Source organism: Microtus oregoni, unplaced genomic scaffold (genome assembly GCF_018167655.1).
Source record: "Microtus oregoni isolate MIOR12 unplaced genomic scaffold, Mior012 000016F_ref0000370, whole genome shotgun sequence".
Lineage (NCBI taxonomy): Eukaryota > Metazoa > Chordata > Mammalia > Rodentia > Cricetidae > Microtus > Microtus oregoni.
In genome coordinates this window covers 10,209,737-10,230,506 of record NW_024543075.1, presented here as the reverse complement: position 1 = coordinate 10,230,506, position 20,770 = coordinate 10,209,737, and the positions used below count along the sequence as shown (strand labels likewise).

Genomic DNA, 20,770 nt, shown 5'->3' with positions numbered 1-20,770 from the left:
CTAGACCACTGAGCTGTCTCCCTGACCCCCATTTTCTCTAATTTTGACGTTCCCATCAACTGACTACAAGAAATCTGCTGTGGGCCATTTGTCTTCTTTTCCTCTTTGGTTTGGCCATGGGGACGGGGTTTTTTTTTTGTTTTGTTTTGTTTTGTTTTTTTTTTTCTTTGAGATTAGTGAGTTCTGTTTGAAAGTTGGGCTACACATATGTAAGACTGTGGAAGCTCCATACTGTATGTTTATCTTCCTGAGATGGTTCATCCCATCTTCTAGGCTGAGCCTCTTGGTCTTGTTGGAGACTATGCTTGGGCCTCCCTGTGCTGTAAGCCTGGTCATTTCTGTTGCTGTGGGTAAAAATACTCCAACAAAAGACAACTTAGGGGAGAAAAACTTTGTTTTTCAATTCTAGGTCACAATCTTATCATTTCTGAGAAGTCAAGGCAGGCTTAGCCATAGTCAAGAGCAAAGAGACAAATACACCTTGTTTACTGTCAGCTAGCTTAGCTTTGTCTTATCCAGTACTGTTTAGGAGCTCAGGCTGGGGAATGGTGACACCCACAGTGGGCTAGGTCTTCTCATCTCATACCAACTGATCCTGTGTAGCCCTGTGTAGACATGCCCACGGGCCAAACTGGTGTAGGTATTTTCTTATTAAGGCTGTCTTTTCAGATGATCCTAGGTTGGTTTTTAAAACTAGCAAAAGACTACATTTTAGGCTTGGTCAGTTTGGGCGCTTGGTTTCATGAGTTTAAGGTGAGCCATGTGCCTTGTATTCCTGGGGAGCACAGTCTACACTTCATTTCCCAAGGTTTTCCAGTCTTCCCACTCAAGAACCTACTGTGTTTTGTTTTGTTTTTTTATTGTATTTTATTTGTCGTGTTTTTGGAAGTCCCTTTCCTTGATTTTGAAACCCAAGTTATTTCTTCTGTAGACGGTTATCAGCTCCACTCAGCTTTCTAGAAGTATTTCTTCTAGTGTTTCATCTCTGATACCATGCAGCACCAGGAACTGGCAAGTGTCCTGAGGTGACAAAAAGTTACAACTTATTTATAAAAAATGGCATGTTTCAACATTCATGGAACCAGCGTAAAAGATCCTCACTGTTCATTTAAAACATAAGTGAAATTCTTGACAATTTCCTGGTTTCCATCACCTTTTAAGTGACTGCACTTGTGTAGTGAGTGCCATTACTAAAAATAATTTTGAATTTACCATTATAATGTCATATTCAAAATCGTTACAGGATCCGGTTATGTTTAGATAATTAGGTCCCTTATGTTAGTTCTATAACATCATGACACCTCCCAGGTATTTGCATCAGCACCCGCCTTGGTTTCTCTACCACCTGTGAACGGAAGTTCATGACTCTATAATTTTAATTGTTCAGTACATCATTCAGTCAAACCTCTGTTTGGAAACCTTTATTTACAAAACAGGTGCACTGGGTTGCAATTTCCCACTTTATACAGAATTCCTTGCTTTGGAATGGAACTCATTTAAATGTAAGATTACCCCTGGGGTAATTAATTATCACCGAGTTTATGAAATTTTCTATTGTGTACAAGTTTCAGGTGTGGTATATTTTTAATTAGGCAGGAAACTCGTTTACATTAATAAAACATCTGAGTTGCTACATTTTAGAATGTAAATGCCACTCGCAGTAACTGCTAATAAATAATTTATAGATTGGACTTCTTTATGATGAGCAGCATACATCAGCATCTGCGGAGCCGCCATACTGGAGCCTTATTGTCCATGTAAGGCGGAACTGAAGATCTTGCCAGTTTTCCGGTCCCCGTTGTCTCTCAAACGGATGCACTGATGCAGGGCCATTTCTCAACATAATTTCGAACTTACTGATATAATGTCATTTTTATTTTCAAATGGCTATGAGCTTGTCACATGTAGACAATTAACTCTCCTTCTGTTAGCTATGTAACATTAGGATTTAGGAATACTAGCATAAGGCTTAAAGAAGTAGCTCTACAATAGAACACTTGTCTGGAATACGTGAGGCCTGGGCTCCATTCACAGTTCCCTACATCAAATAATTAATGAATAATTGAAAGCGGGCACGAAGCATGTCAAGTGAAAATGTGTTTTTCTTTTAAAGCTAAATTGGTCCATCATATCCCCTTCCTTTTCTTTCTTCTGTCTCCTTCTTTCCATACTTCCCTTTGTATATTTTATGTCTGTTTTGTTTTGTGAAGTGTGTCAGGTTACTGGAAACCTATATTGTAACTCAATAGTTGCATACCTCAGTAGTTGTGAATCAGTTCACATTCCCCTTTGGTTGGATGCTGGAGATGGAACCTCATCCTCCCACAGGTCCCCCATCAGCTAGCTGCCTTCATTACTGTGGGTACAGGGTGCAGGGCAGGAGCATCTCCTCAGGTCCCCCACGGTGTCGTGTGTTTCTTGCAGGCTGTATGAGAACAAAGGGGAGGCTGACTTCGTGGAGTCCTTGTTGCAGCTGTTCCGGTCCATCAACGACATGATGAGCAGCCTATCAGAGCTCACAGTCAGGGTGAAGGTAGGTGCCATCACGCTCGACCAGGCTCAGGCGGCTTCCCCCTGGGCTGACAGACTCTGACTCATGAGTGCAGTCTTGGTCTGTGTGCAGTAAGTGCTCATCTCCTTTCTCCCCAGGTGACTGAACTATTGCTTATCTCTTTGCTCTGTTCCAGAGGAGTTCTGAATGTACTTTATATAAATAGCAGGAAGTTTATTAAAGTCAATTTAACAGCCAACTTGTCGGGGCATCTGGCACCTGAGACTGTGGGAGGGATGCTGAGGTGGATGGAGCTTTAGTCATACCTCAGGCTGTGAACAGGGGATGACTCCATTGTTCCTTTTCTCATTCTTGTCTCCCATTTCTTTTTGTATGTGTTTGCATATGTATAGGTGCACATGTAAGGTGTGTGTGTGTGTGTGTGTGAGTGTGTGTGCATGCATATGGAGGCCAGAATTTGACCTTGGTGGTCATTCCTCAAGTATCTTCCACCTTGTTTTTGTTTGTTTGTTTTTATTATTATTATTTTTTATATGAGGTTTCACTGACTGGCCCAGTATTTACTATGTGGACCAGGCTGTCCTTGAACTTTCAGAGGCTTACCTGCCTTTGGCTCCCAGGTTTTAGGATTAAAGGCATTATGTCAAGCCCACTTTTTGTTTTTGAGACAAGGTCTATCACTAAACTTGGAGCTTGATAAGTAGGCTATCCTGGTTGACCAGTTAGCTTCAGGGATCATCCTTTCTGTGCCTGCTCATCTCTGAGATACTAAGTTTGCATCATTGTGCATAGCTTATATCTGTATCCTGACACAAACTCAGCACTTCTTGTCTTGCATAAAGGTGCCTCTAATCATTGAGCCATCTTGCTGGTCCCCCTGGTTTTAATTTTGTTTATAAAATGAGTTTTGTGAGATTGAGTTCATGTCTTTATGCTTGCGAGCAAGCACTTGAGTGGCTGAGCTGTCTCCTTAGCCCCTCTTCACCCATTTGATCTCCTTTTATTGTTCTGTTGTCCTTGGGAAGAAAGCTTGGGATTCCTCTAGGATTTACTGGCATGGAAACATCCCAGAGATGGGATGTAGAGAGGCCCCAGGAGCAGTCCCAGGCTCCTGCACCCTTGGGCATCTCTGCTGTGTGGACATTTATGGGCTGATTTATGACCGAACAAGCTGTGCAGTGTGGAGTTTGCTGCCTGCAATAATCCCAGCAAGGAACCAAAGTAAACCTTCTGAGTGAGTCCTTGTAGCTTGACTCTCCATGCCGAAGCTGCATCTGCTCTTCCTTTGTGTCCTTTGAGTGGATAAATTCAAATGAGTTCTTTGTCACTCTTGCGTTCAGAGTGCTTTGGACGAGTCCTCTCCGGGCTGTAAAGCTTTGCCGTGGATACACATGTTCAGAGTGGTTCCTCGTCACAGTCACCAAGGTGACTCTTCCGGGCAAGCAAGAGTAAAGCTGTGACTTCCCTTCTGCCTCCAAGGTGCTTCCGGGGCAAGCCTTGCGATCCCTTGCCCAGTTTTGACATGAATTTCCCCCAAATTGGTGATCTATGAGCAAAGCTGTGTCCTACATACATTAAAAGTTTTAGGTTAGTTGTTTTGACAATGTGATATTGCCCAAGGCTGTCTTCACCTTCCAGGGTTAAAATTAGCTTTCCACCAATATATTTTACAGAGGAATGCCATGGCCTTTGAGGGAAACAGACACACATTGGGCAAGAATAGATAAAAACAGTTTCAGAAAACTTTTGAGACCAGAAATAATTTTAGTTGGCTAAATATATTCCTACGTGATTAAGTTTGATTGGGCTTGACTGGTGTCTGCCTGCTGCTGTGGAAGGCAAGTCATTTGTCAGTGGAACCCGGAAAACTTTCCCTCCGGTGGGTGTTTTATTGTAAGACACGGATGAATTCAGAGACGTTCATGCTTGCTGCAGGCCTTCCATCTGCAAGCTGGAAGCCGAGTTTCTTCATTCACTGATAATTTGGGATTGTATGATCTCGCCACGTTTGCTCTTTCAACACTGCTGAATTAAGGGGCCTGGCTCACATACTATTTTTATCCTTTCCGTTTTGTCATGTTGGAGCGGAAACAGCATCATGCGGTATCTTAGGTTGAGAAAGTGTTTCTCTTACTGGGGCGTTTTTGAGGATTAAGTAATGTTTCCCAAATGGCTGCCAGTGGTAGCTGCTTCCATTTGCTGGTGTTGTAGTGCAGGTCATGTGCATGTTTTCATGGTGCCCATGCCTGGAAGCGTGTGTATGTGTGTGCGGTGTCACTGTATGTTGATATGTAATAAACCGATGTGTGTGGGGTGTGGGCATTGTGTATGTCTGTGTTTCAATACACGTGTGACTATATATGAGTAGGCACGTATGTTTTGCTGTAAGAGTGTGTGAATCGTGGTGTGTGTTTATTTCTCTGTGTGCATTCATTTTTAGTGCCTTTGCTGTATCTATGAAGCTGGAAATGGTTCATGAAAAATGCCAACCCTGTTCCACATGATGTACTCAGGCGTTTCCTATCCTCTTCCATTCTCCTTTAGTCTATTCTAGACTAACGTTTTGAGTAGTAAAATTGCTCGCTGGGAGGCTCTGTGTTTCAGCAAGGGCTAATGGATCTCAGCCTGCATTCTTTGGGGGTCTTTCCCAGCTTTCCTGTATAGAATAGTATGAATATATTACCATTGTTCTCTGCACTTTCTCCACTGTCTCTAGAGCCTCAGGCTCCTGCCAGTTGGGTATGTGGCAGGGACTGGAGTGAAGACTAATTGACTTTGAGGCTCCTGCCCTGAGAACGTACTCAGGCATGTGAGAGTCTTTCTCCTTCCAAGGACTGTCCTTAGGGAGAAGCCCTCCTGTATGTCCCCTTTGTCACCCTCTCCTGGTGCGATTTCCATCTGGCCTTCCTAAAAGGAGCTGCGTTGGAATGGTGCCGTTCTGTAATCAGTTGAACTGGAGTGGCCGCGTGGGTTTTGCCCTCCATGAGATATGGTATTGATGTCGCTGAGAGAATCCCTTTTGCCTTGCGTCAAATGTCAGATTCTTCCACATGGAAAACTTTTACTGCTCTTTGTCTATCTCCTTCTAAGCTGGCATCTCAAGTTCTGTACTGCTTCTCACAAATTTCAAAGTTTATATATAGTTTTATTTTCTCCAGGAAGAAAAAAAAAAACATGTCTGAATGTGTGTGGAGCGATGACAGCTAACAGCCAGCTGTGGCCGTTTCCACACGAGGGGTCAGGCTTCGCAGAGCTCTGACCTGCCCAGTGCTTCACGCGTGGTGACAGCAGTGCCCCTTCACACCTTCCCGCCCAGGCGCCTTCATCCTACAGTGGTGTGCCTTTCCTCGGCACGTGGAACGATCCCACGCAGACACAGATCTGCATGAGGACTCACGTGTGTACAGTGTTGTACCTGCGACATTGCTTCTAGGACTCCACAGAGTCAGGCGGAGACCCGAGATGCTCAGATCCCTTAGAAGAATGAAGTAGCATTTGCAAATAACCTTTGTCCTTCCTCTTCTATAGTCTTTTTTTTATTATTATTATTAACTTAATGTTTTAAGAAGAGGAAAGATTTCTTTGGCCTCATTGCTTGACAGTGCTCAGTTTACATCAAACCTTCTGTTTGTATAGCTTATGTTACTTAATTCAGTATAAATGCCATGTGAACGGTGGTTCTGAATAGGGGAATGATGAGAGGAAAATCTGTATATTTTTAGTTCAGACACATTTCCTCACATCTGGTTTTGGTCAGTGCTTTGTTAAAACCCTCTGATGTAGAACTTAAAAGTGGGCAGAGCTGACAACATGCAACATATGTGCTATGTGTTTCTTTTTATACGAAGACTGTTAAGACTTTAATAGCCTTATCATGGATATGCAATATAACCAATAATTTTCTGTCTTCTCCCAGCTCCTCCCCCCATGTGTGCGCACACATATGTGATTGCATGCACTTGTGAGGAGGACAGAAGCATAGGTACCCCTTAGAGCTAAGAGTTACAGGTAGTTGTGTGAGCCACTTGACTTGGGTGCTGGGAACTTGAGTCCCCTGTAAATTCAGTATTCCTCCTTGACCACTGAACCATCTTTCTAGCCTGACCCACCGATGTTTTCCACCAGCACATCGTTACCACCTGCTGGTTGTGTTGCAGCTCATTTATTCCACTTCCTCTTTCAGAATACCTTTTTCATTTTCATAAGCAACTCTTTAGGACCTCGGCCGGCCATCTCTAGTCCTGCTAGAAGCCCAGTATCATCTGGTCTGCTCCGCGCCTGCAGTTTCCTAAGGTCTCACTGTCCTCCCGTAACTGTCCTTTGTGCTGGCAGGACTTGTCTCTCACCTGAGACGTCTGTGCTTTCCATCTGCCTGATGCTGTTGCATCAGATGGCTGTGACTTGGTTTCCTGTGAGCCTAGCCCTGGCCTTGCTTCTACTTCATCCCCAGTGGCATCGAGTCGGGGGCGATCCACTTAGTCTCTCAGCTCTTACTTTTGTCAGCTTTGTTCCTCTGGTTATTGGCCGTGCTGGGGGAGAAGGAGATTGCTGTGCCGAGGATATCAGCCAGCGAGGGACCAGACCGTTGTAGACCAGCACGCAGCTTAAGAAAGTCATGTGTTTGCCCAAAGCAAACGACGCCCTCTTTCTTTCCTTTGTTTCCTTCCTTTTGAGGTTGGTAGGGGTCGGCTGTGTGGCAGTGGGCAGTGCAGAGCTGCCATGGACATGGACCCACAGGCCTCTCATATTTCTCAGGTACAGGATGTGATGCTTCTCATGGGGACTTTCCCGGTCATGTCACTGGATCAGGAAAAACACTTATATAGGAACAGCTGAGTCTGGCAGCCCAGGAGCAGCCAGCCGTGACAGGAATGGCTACACTTGGATGAGAATCAGCCACAGGCCAGGCCTTCTAGAGAGTAGTGCTGACAAGATGCCAGAGTCCAGAAGGTGAAAGACCTAGTTAACATGGGAGTTGTATTAATTTCCCACGATCACACACACAAAAAAATCTCCTTCAGATGCTGTGACTTGAAACAGCATCAATCCATTCTCTCATAGGCCTGTGGATTGGAAGCCTGGCATCAAAGCACCAGCAGGTTGCTTCCTTCTGTGTCGTCTGGGACAGAATCTGGTAGTCCTCAGCCAGCCTTGGCCCACAGACACATCCATCTGGCTCCAGTCTGCGTTTTCTCATGGGGGTTCTGCTTGTGTGTCCTTACTTGTCTTCGGTCATGTGGTACCAGTGCCTGCTCTCCTAAAGCCTGACCCCATACCCATTTAATTTTGTCAGACAAGACACTGTTTCTTGTCAGACTTTACTCACAAGTCCTTGGGACTTGCATGTGTCCTTTTGATGCAATCACTTTAATCCACAGCAGCCGTCTGCAGGAATGTGAGCGGCTCCTAGGACAGTGGAAAACACTTGCGAGACTATGGCGAGACTATGGCTTTGGGCTCTGTACCCGTGGTTCACCTGACACATTACCTGTGTAGCAGAACCTTCTCAGATTAGTGTAGACTCAAGAGGCCGGGTGAACACAGATTTCAGTCCTAAGTCTGAGGAGATCCTGGCCCAGCTCTCCGGTGACCCTGATGGCCCTGATCTTGCCGGCTCTGTAAGTTGAAAGAAGCCAGGCTAATGCTGCCTTCCAGTGATCGTGGGCACTAGTAGGGGGGGAATACTGGGGTCCGAGCTGGTGCAGCCTTTCCTGCTGCCTTCACCTGTGCTGCCTGCCTTCCACTTCCCAGCTTTGATTTGACAGGCATGGGGAGACCCTTACCATGTGACGTGTCAGTAAAAACTCAACAGCAGAAAAGAAGGTGGCAGGCACAATATCTTGTGTCCTTCTGGCAAGCGTCCTTTGGTTTAGGATGCTCCCAAGCTCATTACTGTAAATCTCTGTTCTGTGCATCTTCAGAGCCGCCTTCTACAGTCTAGACCAGAAGAGAACGCAGCAGACAGGGCAACCTGGGCCTCTGCTTTCTGCTTAGCTGATTCTCTACCGAACCACAAAGCATTAGCAAGGTTAATCTGGAACCTCTTGCCAGGTACACTTCTTTCTTGGCCCCACCTATGCTGCATGCAAGACATTGCTGCAGCAGCCAGCTTTGCGGATGTGCAACAGTAACAGCAGAGACCTGCTGTTCCACCCTCCTTAAGCAAGCCTGCTTTCGCACGCGTGTCCTTCCAGCCTGTGTGAGAGACTCGTTCTAAGGACAGTATCTATCATTTATGCTTTCTTGCATAGACCCAGTCACCTTTTCTTGCTAGAGTAGCCATAATTATAGCCGTAATCACTGTGCACCAGTCTGGGGCATGTGTCTGAGCTGATGTGCGTTCATTTGCTCAATCCAATGATTTCTCATTAAATTAATTTTCCTGTTGTCGAATGCAAGGGCTTTGCTTTCGGAATCTTAAGCCTAGAGTGAGCAATTTCATTAGTAGATGGTAGGGACAAAGTCATCTTTTCCTTTAACCTGTGACTGATCTCTCCCCTGCTGATCACCGTGACCTGGCTTGTGTTAGAGGCAAGCGTTTGAGCTGGATCCACAGAATTCTGGCCACTTTAACCACCCCATCTATGCTGCCTTTTGTCTGAAGCTCGCTGGGAAGTAGACACTCCTTTGATTTTGAGGCTTCTGCTCAGGAGCCCATGATTTCCAATTGCTTCCATCATGGCCTTCAGGACTTGCTGGCGTTCCTCCCACATTTAATACTGGCTTGCATCCCGCCTCCTGCCAACCATGTCATTTAGCTCCTTTGTTCTTCCTCCATTATGGCCAGGATTCCTTCAGTGTCTCTGAGTAGCAGCAGGCCATACAGACAAGCTTATGCTTAGCAAACCATCATTCACTTGTTCAGCTGTTTCAAATGTTTATTTGGGAGTTAAAGAGGTGGCTCAATGGGTACGAGATTTCTGCTGTGTGCCTGACACTGCTAGGCCGGGACAGGAATACATTCTGGTCTGGTTCCCAGGGCTGCATTTGAGTGACAGGGATGAACCCATTGCCCACCCAGAGTCACACAGCGGGAGATTCTATCCAACTTCACCCTTGTTTTCACTTTACGACTTGTAGTAATTTATTTTAAGAAAAAGATAAGGTTTGAAATGATGGGTGTTGTCAGGGGATGGACATACTTTGGAGGACTCTGGAAGAGTGAAAGAAAAAACTATGGGTTGGAGAAATTGAGGTGGAGACAAGCAGCTGCCTGAGGGGGCATCAGTCGCCTTCACAAAGGAGATTTATCCATTCATCTGGTGTGTTCCTGGTGCACCAAGGAAGCCGAGGCAGAATATTTGCAGGTTTGAGAACAGACCCAGGAAAACAGTAAGACCTTTTTTCAGGACAAAAAGAGCAGAAGGCCTTGGAAAATTGTTCAGAGTTTGATGGTTTCCTAGTCATGTGTGAGGCCCTCTTTAACCTCCCCCCATATCAGAAGAAAAAAAAAACAAAAGAAAACAAATAAATAAGAAAACTCACTAAGCATAGAAAGGAAATGAGAAGATCAAGTCAGAGCTACAGTCAAGCCTAGTTTGGGCTGCATAGTGAGACCCTGTGTAACCCCACCCCCCCAAATAAACAAATGATCCATTGGTTCTGACTGGCTTGAATCAATAGTGAAGAATGAGATCCCCAGGATCATGGAGGACTAGGCTGGCATATGTGTCCTGCTCTAGTTTGGTCACCACTGACTTTTCTAAGGGTTATCTTCATGCTGTCTGCAGAAAAGGGCACAGAGGCTGAGAGAGGAATTGAAGAAATAAAACAGGGCTTTCCACCCCAGTCCTGATGACATTTGGAGATGGTGACGTTTTTCTTGTCCACTATAGGCACTTAGCAGCCTTGCTGGCCCATGCCCAGGGAACATCTCTGTCACAATCTCTTAGATGTTATGTATGTTCCCTGGGTTGGTGTTGCCCAGGTAAGACTTCATGAACTGCAAGACTGATGATGGAGTTTGAGAAGGAGATTAAGGTACTTAGTCTCATACGTAGGTCATGGTGGATCTGTGGTGGAAGGTGGGAGGAAATAAGGGGACTAGTGTCATGTCCTCTTCCAACCATGGGTATAGTTAAAGATGCAGAAGATGCAGTGAAGACTGCAGAACTTCTGGACATCTTGGATGGCTGGTCCTTGGAACTTTACGTATTGAGCCACAGTGTTGCCAAGGTTGGACCACTCTGGAATGAGGATTCTGTGCTTGGCTCAGGGTAGCATGCTGGTCTGTGCATATACCTGCCTCTGTCTTGCATGCTATCTTTGTATTGACTCTTGCCACCTGTAATACAGTACAGTCTTTTGTTGTTGTTGAGGATTTAATTGTTACTGTTCTTTATGTATCCGTGCATGGTCAAGTGCATCTGTGAGTGTGGTGCCTGTGGAGGCAAGAAGAGGGCACAGGATCCTCGGAGCTGGTGTTTCTGATCTACATGGGTATTGGCAACCTTAGTTGGGTCTTCTTCAAGAGCAGCAAGTGCTCTTAAACTACTGAGCCATCTCCCCAGTCCCAACACAGGATTATCTTTAAAGATTAGTTTCTCTCTCTTTTTTTTTAAACATTTGGGTTTGCATCTCATGCCTGCTCCTTGTCTGGTATCCTTTTAGCGTGTGTTGATGGTGGCTAGCTGTCAGAGTTCCTGCTGTAATATGGTCATCATTGGATGCCTGGTTATATAATAAGCTGGAGAAGTACCAGATTTCAACTCCCACGTGGTTTAGAAGAATTTATCTTTTTTGTTGTTGTTGTTGTTGCCTTGATTGGCTGTGCAGTGTGAAATAATCCCAATCCCTTCTATGTATGCAGCCTCTGAGTGGCCAAAGCCTTCTGATGTGTGTTATCTCTCAGGATCCACCAGTACTTCTATAGTGACTGTGCAAAAATCATTATGGAACAGGCTTCTAAAGTGAGGGAAGAAGAAAGGAATTGTGGTGTGTGTGTGTGTGTGTGTGTGTGTGTGTGTGTATTTGTGTTGTAAGAGCAGGATTGAGGATAGAAGCAGTTCTAGCCTCACAGCTACTGGCTCTTGCCTGGAATCTTATATGCATAGGTCTCTTGGGATGCTCGATCACAGAAAGATGATGTAATGCACAAGTCCTAGGGTTGCTCAGGTCTCCTGGGATGCTAGATCACAGGGAAATAATGGGACACACAGGTCCCAGGGATGCTCAGGCCTCCTGGGATGCTAGATCACAGGGAAAACGATGGGATGCACAGGTTCCAGGGATGCACAGATCACAGGGAGATGATAGGATGCACACCCCAGGTATGCTCAGGTCTCCTGGGATGCTAGATCACAGGGAGACGATGGGATGCACAGGTTTCAGGGATCCGCAGGTCTTCTGGGATGCTAGACCACATGGAGATGATGGGATGCACAGGTTTCCTGGGATGCAGGTCACAGGGAGATGCTATGGTGGATACAGACCTGACTAGCAGAGCTGAAGTTTCCAGTCCTAAGAGAGCTGATATGTCACTCAGAGAAGCACATTCAACAATGTAGTCCCTCTAGGTATTGATCAACTGTATGTATATTTATGCTTCTAGGGTATGGAGACATATTTTGATTGCTCATTGAACATATCTTAAATAAGATCTAAATAAAAGAAAAACATTTTGTGTATGGATCAGATACCACTAATATGCCAATTTTAGATTCAGTGCAGCTCTAATCATTACTTTAGGGTTACAGTGTCATTATTGACAGCATGGTTCTGAAATTTATATGAGAAAGTAAAAGATCAGAATACCTGATAGGATGTTCTGCAAGGAGAAAAGCTCTGGGCGACTGACTTGAGCCAAGTGTCACAGTAAAGCTACTGTAATCTCATTGCTCAGACTGAACTCAGATTTACTGCAGAAAGCTGGATGGATATGTGTTGCTTCAGATAGCTGGGATCCCAGGGTCTTAGGCCCGAGTATGTCTGTGGTTAAAAGTTACACCTCTACTTGGTACAGCAGCTGCCTCTCCACTTGGGTGAGAAGTGGCCACCAGTGGGCAAAAGGTTCCATTCTTCGTCTTATTAAGGATCCTGATAGTCATACAGTGATTGTGCCTTTAAGAGAATGTCAGTCTTTATAAAGAACCTCTTTCTGGGCTGGGGAGATGGCTCGGGATGTGTACCAGCCCAGATTTTTGTCCCCAGAACCCATGTGAAAAAGCTGGGAGTGCACAGTTGTCGTGCTGGTACAGAGAGCTAGAGCCAGAAAAATCTCTGGGCCTCACTGGTCAGCCAGCCTTGCCTACTTGATGAATTTCCGGGCAACTGAAGATGAGAGACCTTGTCTCAAAAAATAGAGAGGATTAATGGTGCGTGATGTGTGATACCCAGGGTTGTCCTCTGGGCGCCATACACTCACATACAAATACAGATGCAGACTTGTGTGCACTCACACCCCTAGAACTCTGGAGCCTCTTTCTGTAGTTGATGTTGGGGTGATGGTGGGGTGTGTTGTCCTGGGAAAGAAGAGACCACGAGGCTGAACCAGAAATAATGGAGGGAGTGAAGAGGGGACAGATTTGGGGATAGGCCAGTGCAGCTGAAAGCATTGCAAACCTCTGACTTGGTGAGATGGGTTCTGCAGCTGGTTTGGTCTGACTGCTGGGCTAATGCAAAGGGTCATTAAAGCCTGCACCGAGGCCTGGTTCTCACCCAGCATGCCAGTTAGCCCATGCGTAGGACCAAGAGGCACGGGACCCCTACACCTTCCCAGGTAGAGTTTATATTGTGGTAGAGTAGTGTGAGGAAGTGAGGGGAAAGACACATTTGATCTGTGAGCTTCAGATGCTCATGGGCTCCGTTGGAGTGGGCGTTTATAAAATAATATGTCTTACAGTGTGGTGATCGAGTAAGCCATCTTTGTCTGTGCAGTGTTGAGGTTACACGCGAGGTTCAGCTGCATTTCTGCACTGCTCAAAGTGTTATACCGGTGAGTCAGAAAGTGAGAAGTCATGTCCTGGAGGCTTTTAGGTATTTACTCAGGGGTACAGGGGTCCCAGATGGGAGGACCAGACCCCAATTTCCTGTTCTTCACTGTGTTGCTTTTTCCATGAGATCACTCCAATCCGGTTTTAAATGACTGTGCCGGATTTATTCAGAATTTGAGCCACTCAGCATCACCCCACTGATGAGAAGATCAGCTGTGTGATTCTCTGTGAACTGTGGACATGACACCTTAATAATTCAAGGAGAATGATTTTTCCCTTGGGAAATCCTAGACACTCGGTATGGTGCATCGGATTAGGAGAGAGGCAGACACAGAGTGGGTGGGGCTGTAAAAGAAAGGTCTCATTAAAACAAAACAGACCTTCTTACTTGCACACCCTTTAAATTTATCCATGCATTCTTAGAGATTCTCTACGTGTGTGTGTGTGTGTGTGTGTGTGTGTGTGTGTGTGTATGTATGTATGTATGTATGTAGGTATAGGTCAGAAGCCGCAATCCTGTGCATTTCTCACATACCATCCACTTTGTGTTTTGACACAGGGTTTCTCTATAGCCTGGGACTTATCAAGTAGGCTGACTGAATGGCCAGTGAGCCCCAGGGATGCGCTGGTCTCTAGGTCCCCAGTGCTGACATTACAAGAGTGGGTCACTCACCCCCCCCCCTTTTTTTTAATGGATGAAATTTGGGTCTACGAGCACCAAAGTGACTGAACCAGCTCCCAGCTGTTCACCCCTTTTAAAAGGCCTCTTCTATCTCTGGAAATGATTAAGCAAGGACAGCATTCCGTATCATTTGATTGGGTACAACAACACTATAAGCTACTAAGAGGGAGCTTTTCTTACAATTGTGAGAAATACTCATTTTGTCCTCCAACATTTTCCATGGTTACCCCTGAAAATCAAAGGCTGAGATACTGTGTGTTAGTCAGTTTTCCATCACGGGCAAATACCTTCGGCTTATGTTGGCTGATGGTTTCCGAGGCTCACGGCTGGAATGGGTTGACCCTGTTGCTTTGGATCTGTGCCATGTCACCTGCCTCTGTCATGACTGGCTGCCTCACCACAGGCATGGGTTCCACAATACCTTAGATCCCTTTGCTGGTTACACCTCTTCAAGGTTCCACTTCCTCCCTACCTTCCTGGTGTGGTTCACTGAGGAACAAGCTTTTAACTACCTGGACCCTTGGGGCACGTTTACAACCCAAAGCATAGTGTATCTGAGGAAGTCAGTGGACACTGGTTCCTTTTATTGCTTTCCTTTTAAATAATTCATATTAAAGTGGAGAGAGATAGTATTTCAGTTTCCCCTTTCTCAGGCCCGTCCTCATGTGATAACTTTCTAGGTTGGCTATGGTTCTCTGCCCAGGTGCTTCTCCTCCTTTGGTGAACTGCACACCCACCCCTTTGGCAGGTCTCTGCTAGTTTTCATGACTTGCCTTGTTTCTCTTATTTCCTGTTTCCCTCTTTGCTATGTCCCTTAGTAGGGACTCAGGAACACACCCACAGTTCCCCTTATCTGATTTTCTTACTGAAATTCTCCCTTGGAGTTTTGTAGTCTGTTGGTGTCCAGCCCTTCCCTTGCATGCTGTACCTCTAGGTGTGCTGTGGGTAGCAGAGGGCTCTGGGTGAAGGTAGGTTGGAGATGGGTAGGCTTTGTGCTTCGATGTCATCAGCGGATGTATTATGGACTCTCAGCCCCAACCCAGATGGCAGGAAAGACTCTGTGCCTTGGTTACTTCCTGAGGATTGGGGAATAATAAAGTGCTGTCGAATACACAAGCCCATGTGCGAGTCAGAGGTTGCGGTCAGCCTCTTGGGTAGGATCGTTTATGAATGAGGCTCAGATGAGCCCAGTGCAAACACATGGTCCTAGCTCATCTCTTCTCTGCTTCCCCACACTGTGTTTGGGGACCTTGCCGTGTGGATAGGTAATATCTTGTTTTTACCACAGAGAAACTCCAAAGTTGGATTAAATTAGTGTCTAACGAATAGCGGATGAATAGAGAAATCCTTAAACAGCAATTGTCTCTGAAAACCAGAGTGCTGAGCAAAGATACATTAAGAAAGTGCAAAGAATATAAGGAAACCTTGGACTTGAAGGTCAAAGGCAGGATGTGTGGGTTGCATCTCTACAACATTCTAGTTTCTGCCACTATACTTAGCTCCTCCAAGATCTTTTTCCCCACTACCCTCTGAAGCATTTATCTAGTTATTCTTTATCAATAAAAACTCAGTAGTCAGATATCGTGGTAAAATCCTGAAGGATCAGAGAAGCGGAGCAGAAGCCACCAGTGACTTCCTCTCTCTTATTCCTTAATCTCAAAAGGGCCAATACCCTTTCTAAAACCCACCCTACTTCTTCCTGTGCCTCTCCGTCTGCTCTCAGCCCTCCAAAACCTCTGTGGTTAATTTTGGTCAGTTAGTAGTTAGCCCTCTGATTTAAGGCAGACTGTATTGGCAGTCTCGGCGGTGTCCGAGTGATCAGAATATCCCACAGCATCCCTCTTTTCCTCTTCCACCCCACGGTGGATCAGTCTGATGAGCCCACGCCATCATGCCAGTGTTCATTTCCACACCTCATTTGCCCACCGCTATAGAGTCAGCCTCCTCTCTTACCCCAGGGCTTGGCCTTCCTCTTTCCTACATGGTGGGTTCTCCTCTAAAATGTTCCTTTTTGGAAGTAGAATGTATGAATGCCTCCAGAGCTTTCCTCCTACTCTCGTGCCTGGCTGAAGTTACATTTCAGTCTATAGACCTCCATGGGTAAAGGCAGGCAGAGGCTGGAGCCTGTGTTTCAACACGGTTAGGGCTATACTCTCAGGGGCATGGGCCATTAGATGGTTCTTCAATGAGACAGTCGTGGGGCTGGAGAGATGGTTCAGTAGCTGAGAAGGCTTGCTGCTCTTGCAGACAACCTAGGCTTGGCTCCCAGCACCCACTGGCTCACAGTTGTCTATAACTCCAGTTCCAGAGGATGTTGATGTTGACACCCTCTTCTGGCCTCCATAGGTACCAGGCACACATTTGTCATACACACACACACACACACACACACACACACACACACACACAAATATATATCCATACACAAATATCCATACACATAAACTAAAACAATTAATACATTTCTAAGAAAAGAAGGGAAGCCATGATAACTTCACTGTGCGCAGGCTTGACTGACTTGGTGGTCGTTCTTTAAGTAAGCCTTCCATTCTGTTTCCGACATGGGCCTCTCCCTGGCTGCTTATGTAATGGCTAGCATTTTAATGTACGCCTACTTTTAGCATGTGGCCAGACATAATGTGCCCTGGATTACTTTCCTTTATAGTCTATTAAGTGCTCATTTGGTGCCAACTCTGTCCTCGTACTGGCCAGAGGCCGAAAGTAACAGACAGTGAAAGATGGACTGCCCTGTCTTCAGGAGAGGAAGCCAGGCGTTTGACCCCCAGGGCACGTAACAGGTGAGGTGGTATGTCATTGCATCATTATCTGTCAGGAAGAGAGACAATGGGCCAGACGGGTCCAGAGTGCAGACGGCCCTGACGCCCCCATCAAGGGCTTGGTTACAAAAGCTCACACTATTGGCTCTGAGCTTTGAGGCTGGGAATTGAGATGGTCCACTATTTCAAAGGAGAGATGGACAGGAGGATGGGGGAGGAAGGAGGAGAAAGTGATGGTGTGGATGCCTTGTTTATAGGGTACAGGGATGCTGGCTGCAATGAAAGGTAGGATTGGAGATAATGCATCCTGCACTGCGGTCCGATGCTGAGAAGGGGGAGAAGGGGATAATGTGTGCTCTGATGATCCCATGGTCGTGCGTGAGAGCCCCCAGCTAACAAACTGAAAACTGATATATAAGTTTATTTTTTAATTACACTTTTAGAAAAGGTTAAGATTTCCCATGGTGGAGATAGGGGGATGGGATTGGGGGTGTCTCAGCATGAAAATTATATGAGATCTTGAAATTTTTATCTTATAGACTTCATTATTAGTTCTTTTATTTTTACCATGGGATAACTTTCTTCATTTATTTATTTAAATAAAATATGTCTTTAATTGAAAAAGCATTTTCCTGGAACCTTGCCTGTCCCCTTTTAGAGTTTTGTGGCTTTTCCTGGGAGCCTTTTTGTAGGGTGCATATCTCTCACTCCCCACTGGACCACTGATGTCCCATCCCGGGATCTGCTTTGGGAGTTTGTGGACTGATCTGTTCCCCATTCAAGTTTCCTCTACCAGCTAGAAAGCAGAAAAAAGCTACCATGGCCTCCTTGGTATCAAATGCACTTGTAGAAAATGTGGTCACTTTCCAATGTGTTGGTTGTCTTGGATGGAGGACACAGCATGTCACATCCCACCATCGGGCTCTGGACATCATAGCTGCCCCTCACTCCCTGGACACACAGCTTCTGAGCTGGTCCATGCTTCTTACTGAGCCACCTCTGGACCTTCTTTGTTGCTGGTTCTGTGGTAGGTGCAGTAAGCATTTGTTGAAAGAATGTTGGGCAGGTCCTTTCCTCCCCAGGACATGGTCTGTAAGGTGAAAGAAGATGTGTTTGGGGGCTGTGAGGAATGAGACAGAACCCTGTGAATAGTAATGAGTTTTAGGGTTGTGTTTGATTCCTGGGCCTGCTGTGGACTGGCATTGCATGAGATTCCATTTCAGCCTTTTGCTCGCAGTTTTTCTATACTTAAGGACAACATAATGCGAGTGACACGAAACTGCTTTTAGATTCCACAGTCTGATGACCTGACTTGATATTTAATACATTCAATCCTTTTGAAATAATCCCTCAATCAAAAAAAAAAAAAAAAGAGAGAGCGAGAGAAACAGATGAATCTTAAATTGAGGTGTAATTTCTAGGCCCTGAAACACATAGCTCTGAAGAGGCCAGCTCAGTCGGCTTTCAGAAATGCTTTTGCCATGAGTCCAGACCCCACCAGAGTAGAGGACATCTCTGTTGCTGGCAGCTCTGTGTCTGCTGTGCCCACTGTAGGTGAAGTAGCATTTCTTTATATTTTCCCAGAATTGAAGGCCGTAAGTTCTGTTGGCACCAGCAGTTCTGCTTCCTGTGGAAGTAAGCTGTGTACGCTACTGAATTTTTTGTTTCTGTTTGTAAAACTCCAGAAAATGTTTAAACTGTGTCCCGAGGTTCCGTCTGCTGCGCTTACTCCTTGTGACACGCTAAAAACAAAGGGGTCACCTCTAAGGTCACTTTTGAGCATCAGAAGAAACCCTGCAAGGTCACCAAGGGACACAGTGCCATCCTTTACTTGCATTGGGAGCTAATTTCTCATAAGTATACATAGAATCAAATCTTTTAAATTACGTGTTTGTGTGCTTGTGTGTGTGTGTGTGTGTGTGTGTGTGTGTGTGTGCGTGCGTGCACACTCTCATGTGCACATGCACATCCCCTAGAACTAGAGCTGTAGGTGATTGTGAGCTGCCATGTAGGTGCTGGGAACTGAACTTGGGTCCTTAGCAAGAGCATTTCTAGCTGTTGCTCCATCTCTCCAGCCCCATAGAGACCGATTCTTTATTTTTCTTTTTGAAACCTGTGGAGCCTGCAATCAGGAATTGCCCTTTGGAAGTGTTATTCTTTGTATTTTAAAGGAACAGTCGCTCCCAAATTAGCATTCCAGGTTGTGTAATATTTAACATCTTTTCTCTGCTCAGTTTTTAAAAGCTATGTTAAGTTCAGTAGAGCAGTCTCATTTACACTCCACTTATTCATAATTTGAGATAATTAATGTAGTGGTTGAGCTGCCATTCACCTCTTCCAGCTTCAGAAAGCAGGGCTCTGCCAGTCAACTGTGTATCCTAAGCAGATTAAGTTACTCTTGGCATGCTTACACCTCCTAAGGGGAAGAGATCTTTTCACACTCTGCAGGGGACCGGAGTCCTTCTTGACTCCTACTTCACCAGATGGCCAAGAAAGGCTTCAGAAATAGTGAGCTAAGGTCCCCTCGAGCTCAGAAAGCCTGAGATCTTGCCAGTATCGTGCTAAGCTGGGGCGTTCATTTCCTTTAAAAGCTCGTATGAAATAGCATTTCTCTTGGAAATCTGTTGTTCTTCTCGCATTTCACCAAAGCCTTCCCCCACCCCACACGGGTCCCGGGGTCTGATTGATGTTGGCTTTTGTGCTACAATAGCTATTTCATAGCCAGTGTCCCTGAGGGGTTCTTCACTGCAGCTGCTTTACCTGGAGCTGTTGGGGTGGGGGAGGGATCCCCATTTAAGGGGACTTTTCTGGCATTTCAGACTCAGGATGCTGCTCATAGCTTGAACATGCCCTGAGGTAGCAGACCCTAAGAGTGAACTTCAATTTCTTTGTCACAGCTTACCCTGAATCTGGTCCTAACCGGCCTGGGTTGAATGTGAGGCTGTTCAGAATCAGGGCCATTTATTCTGTGCTTGAATTTGGACTTTCCTTTTCAATAATTTAGTATTTAAAAAATGACACCTTTGGTCTTTTGTTCTTTACCAGGGAAGGGTCCAGGGAACCAGCCTGCAATTTGCCTCTCTGCTCTCTGCCCTTCTAGTGTGTACTCATTAGCTTGCGATTGTTTCTCTAACCTTCTCCCAGCCTGGTGTGATCTCACAGGCCACCTTTTGTGACCCTCCAAGGTAGTTAAATGAGGTTTCGCTTTCTCTATGAATTAAATATGTCATGTGGATTTGAAATGTTCCCAAACTCGCCCTGCTATATTCTGGCAAAAATAAATACTATTTTCAGAGTTCCAGCCCTATTGATCAAAACCCATGTCTCTTTTTCTTAGGCTAGGAAATGGTTTTATCAGGCAAACAGTGGTTAGTCCATGCTCCCCTTTTGGTAGAAGAACCGCTGCTGGCAGTTTTGGGGTCATGGTTCTTAAGGCAGAGGAAATGATGTGTTGTTATATGACTTCTAACCTAGAGGAGCAGCATGCTGCTTTTGTCTTCCCTGTCCCTTTCTGTCTCTTCCTCACAGCCTCTGGGACTATAGAACAGAAGTAGCCAAGATGGAGTATGGAATGGGGGACATCCCAGGCAATCTCTGAGTTCTCCTGCCCTGCCTTGGACTAACTGACCTACAGCCTCTTATGAACCCCTTTGAAAATCCCCTTCCTGGGAGACAGCTTACATTTGGAAACAGCAGCGGTGTTGTCTGCAGTGTCAGAAGCACTTTGGGAATGTGAGCATACTGCAGTCTTCATTCTGACCAAGAGTCAATGGTGCTTAGCTGTGTGCTGCCTCCTCCTGGGAAGAGGAGGAGCAGGACCCTCCCCTGAGTGAAGCACCATGCTGCCTGTAAAGGATGGTCTGAGTGC

General features: G+C 45.6%; 1 protein-coding gene across 2 annotated transcripts in view; it reads left to right on the top strand.

Moving 5' to 3' along the window:
• Positions 1 to 20,770, top strand: part of Dock1 (dedicator of cytokinesis 1) — a 485,241-nt gene that overhangs the window by 128,480 nt on the left and 335,991 nt on the right. For both annotated transcript variants that reach the window (XM_041666110.1, XM_041666109.1), the window contains exon 23: positions 2,425 to 2,533. In XM_041666110.1, coding sequence (XP_041522044.1) covers positions 2,425 to 2,533 — 109 coding nt within the window. The remainder of the gene's footprint in view (positions 1 to 2,424; positions 2,534 to 20,770) is intronic.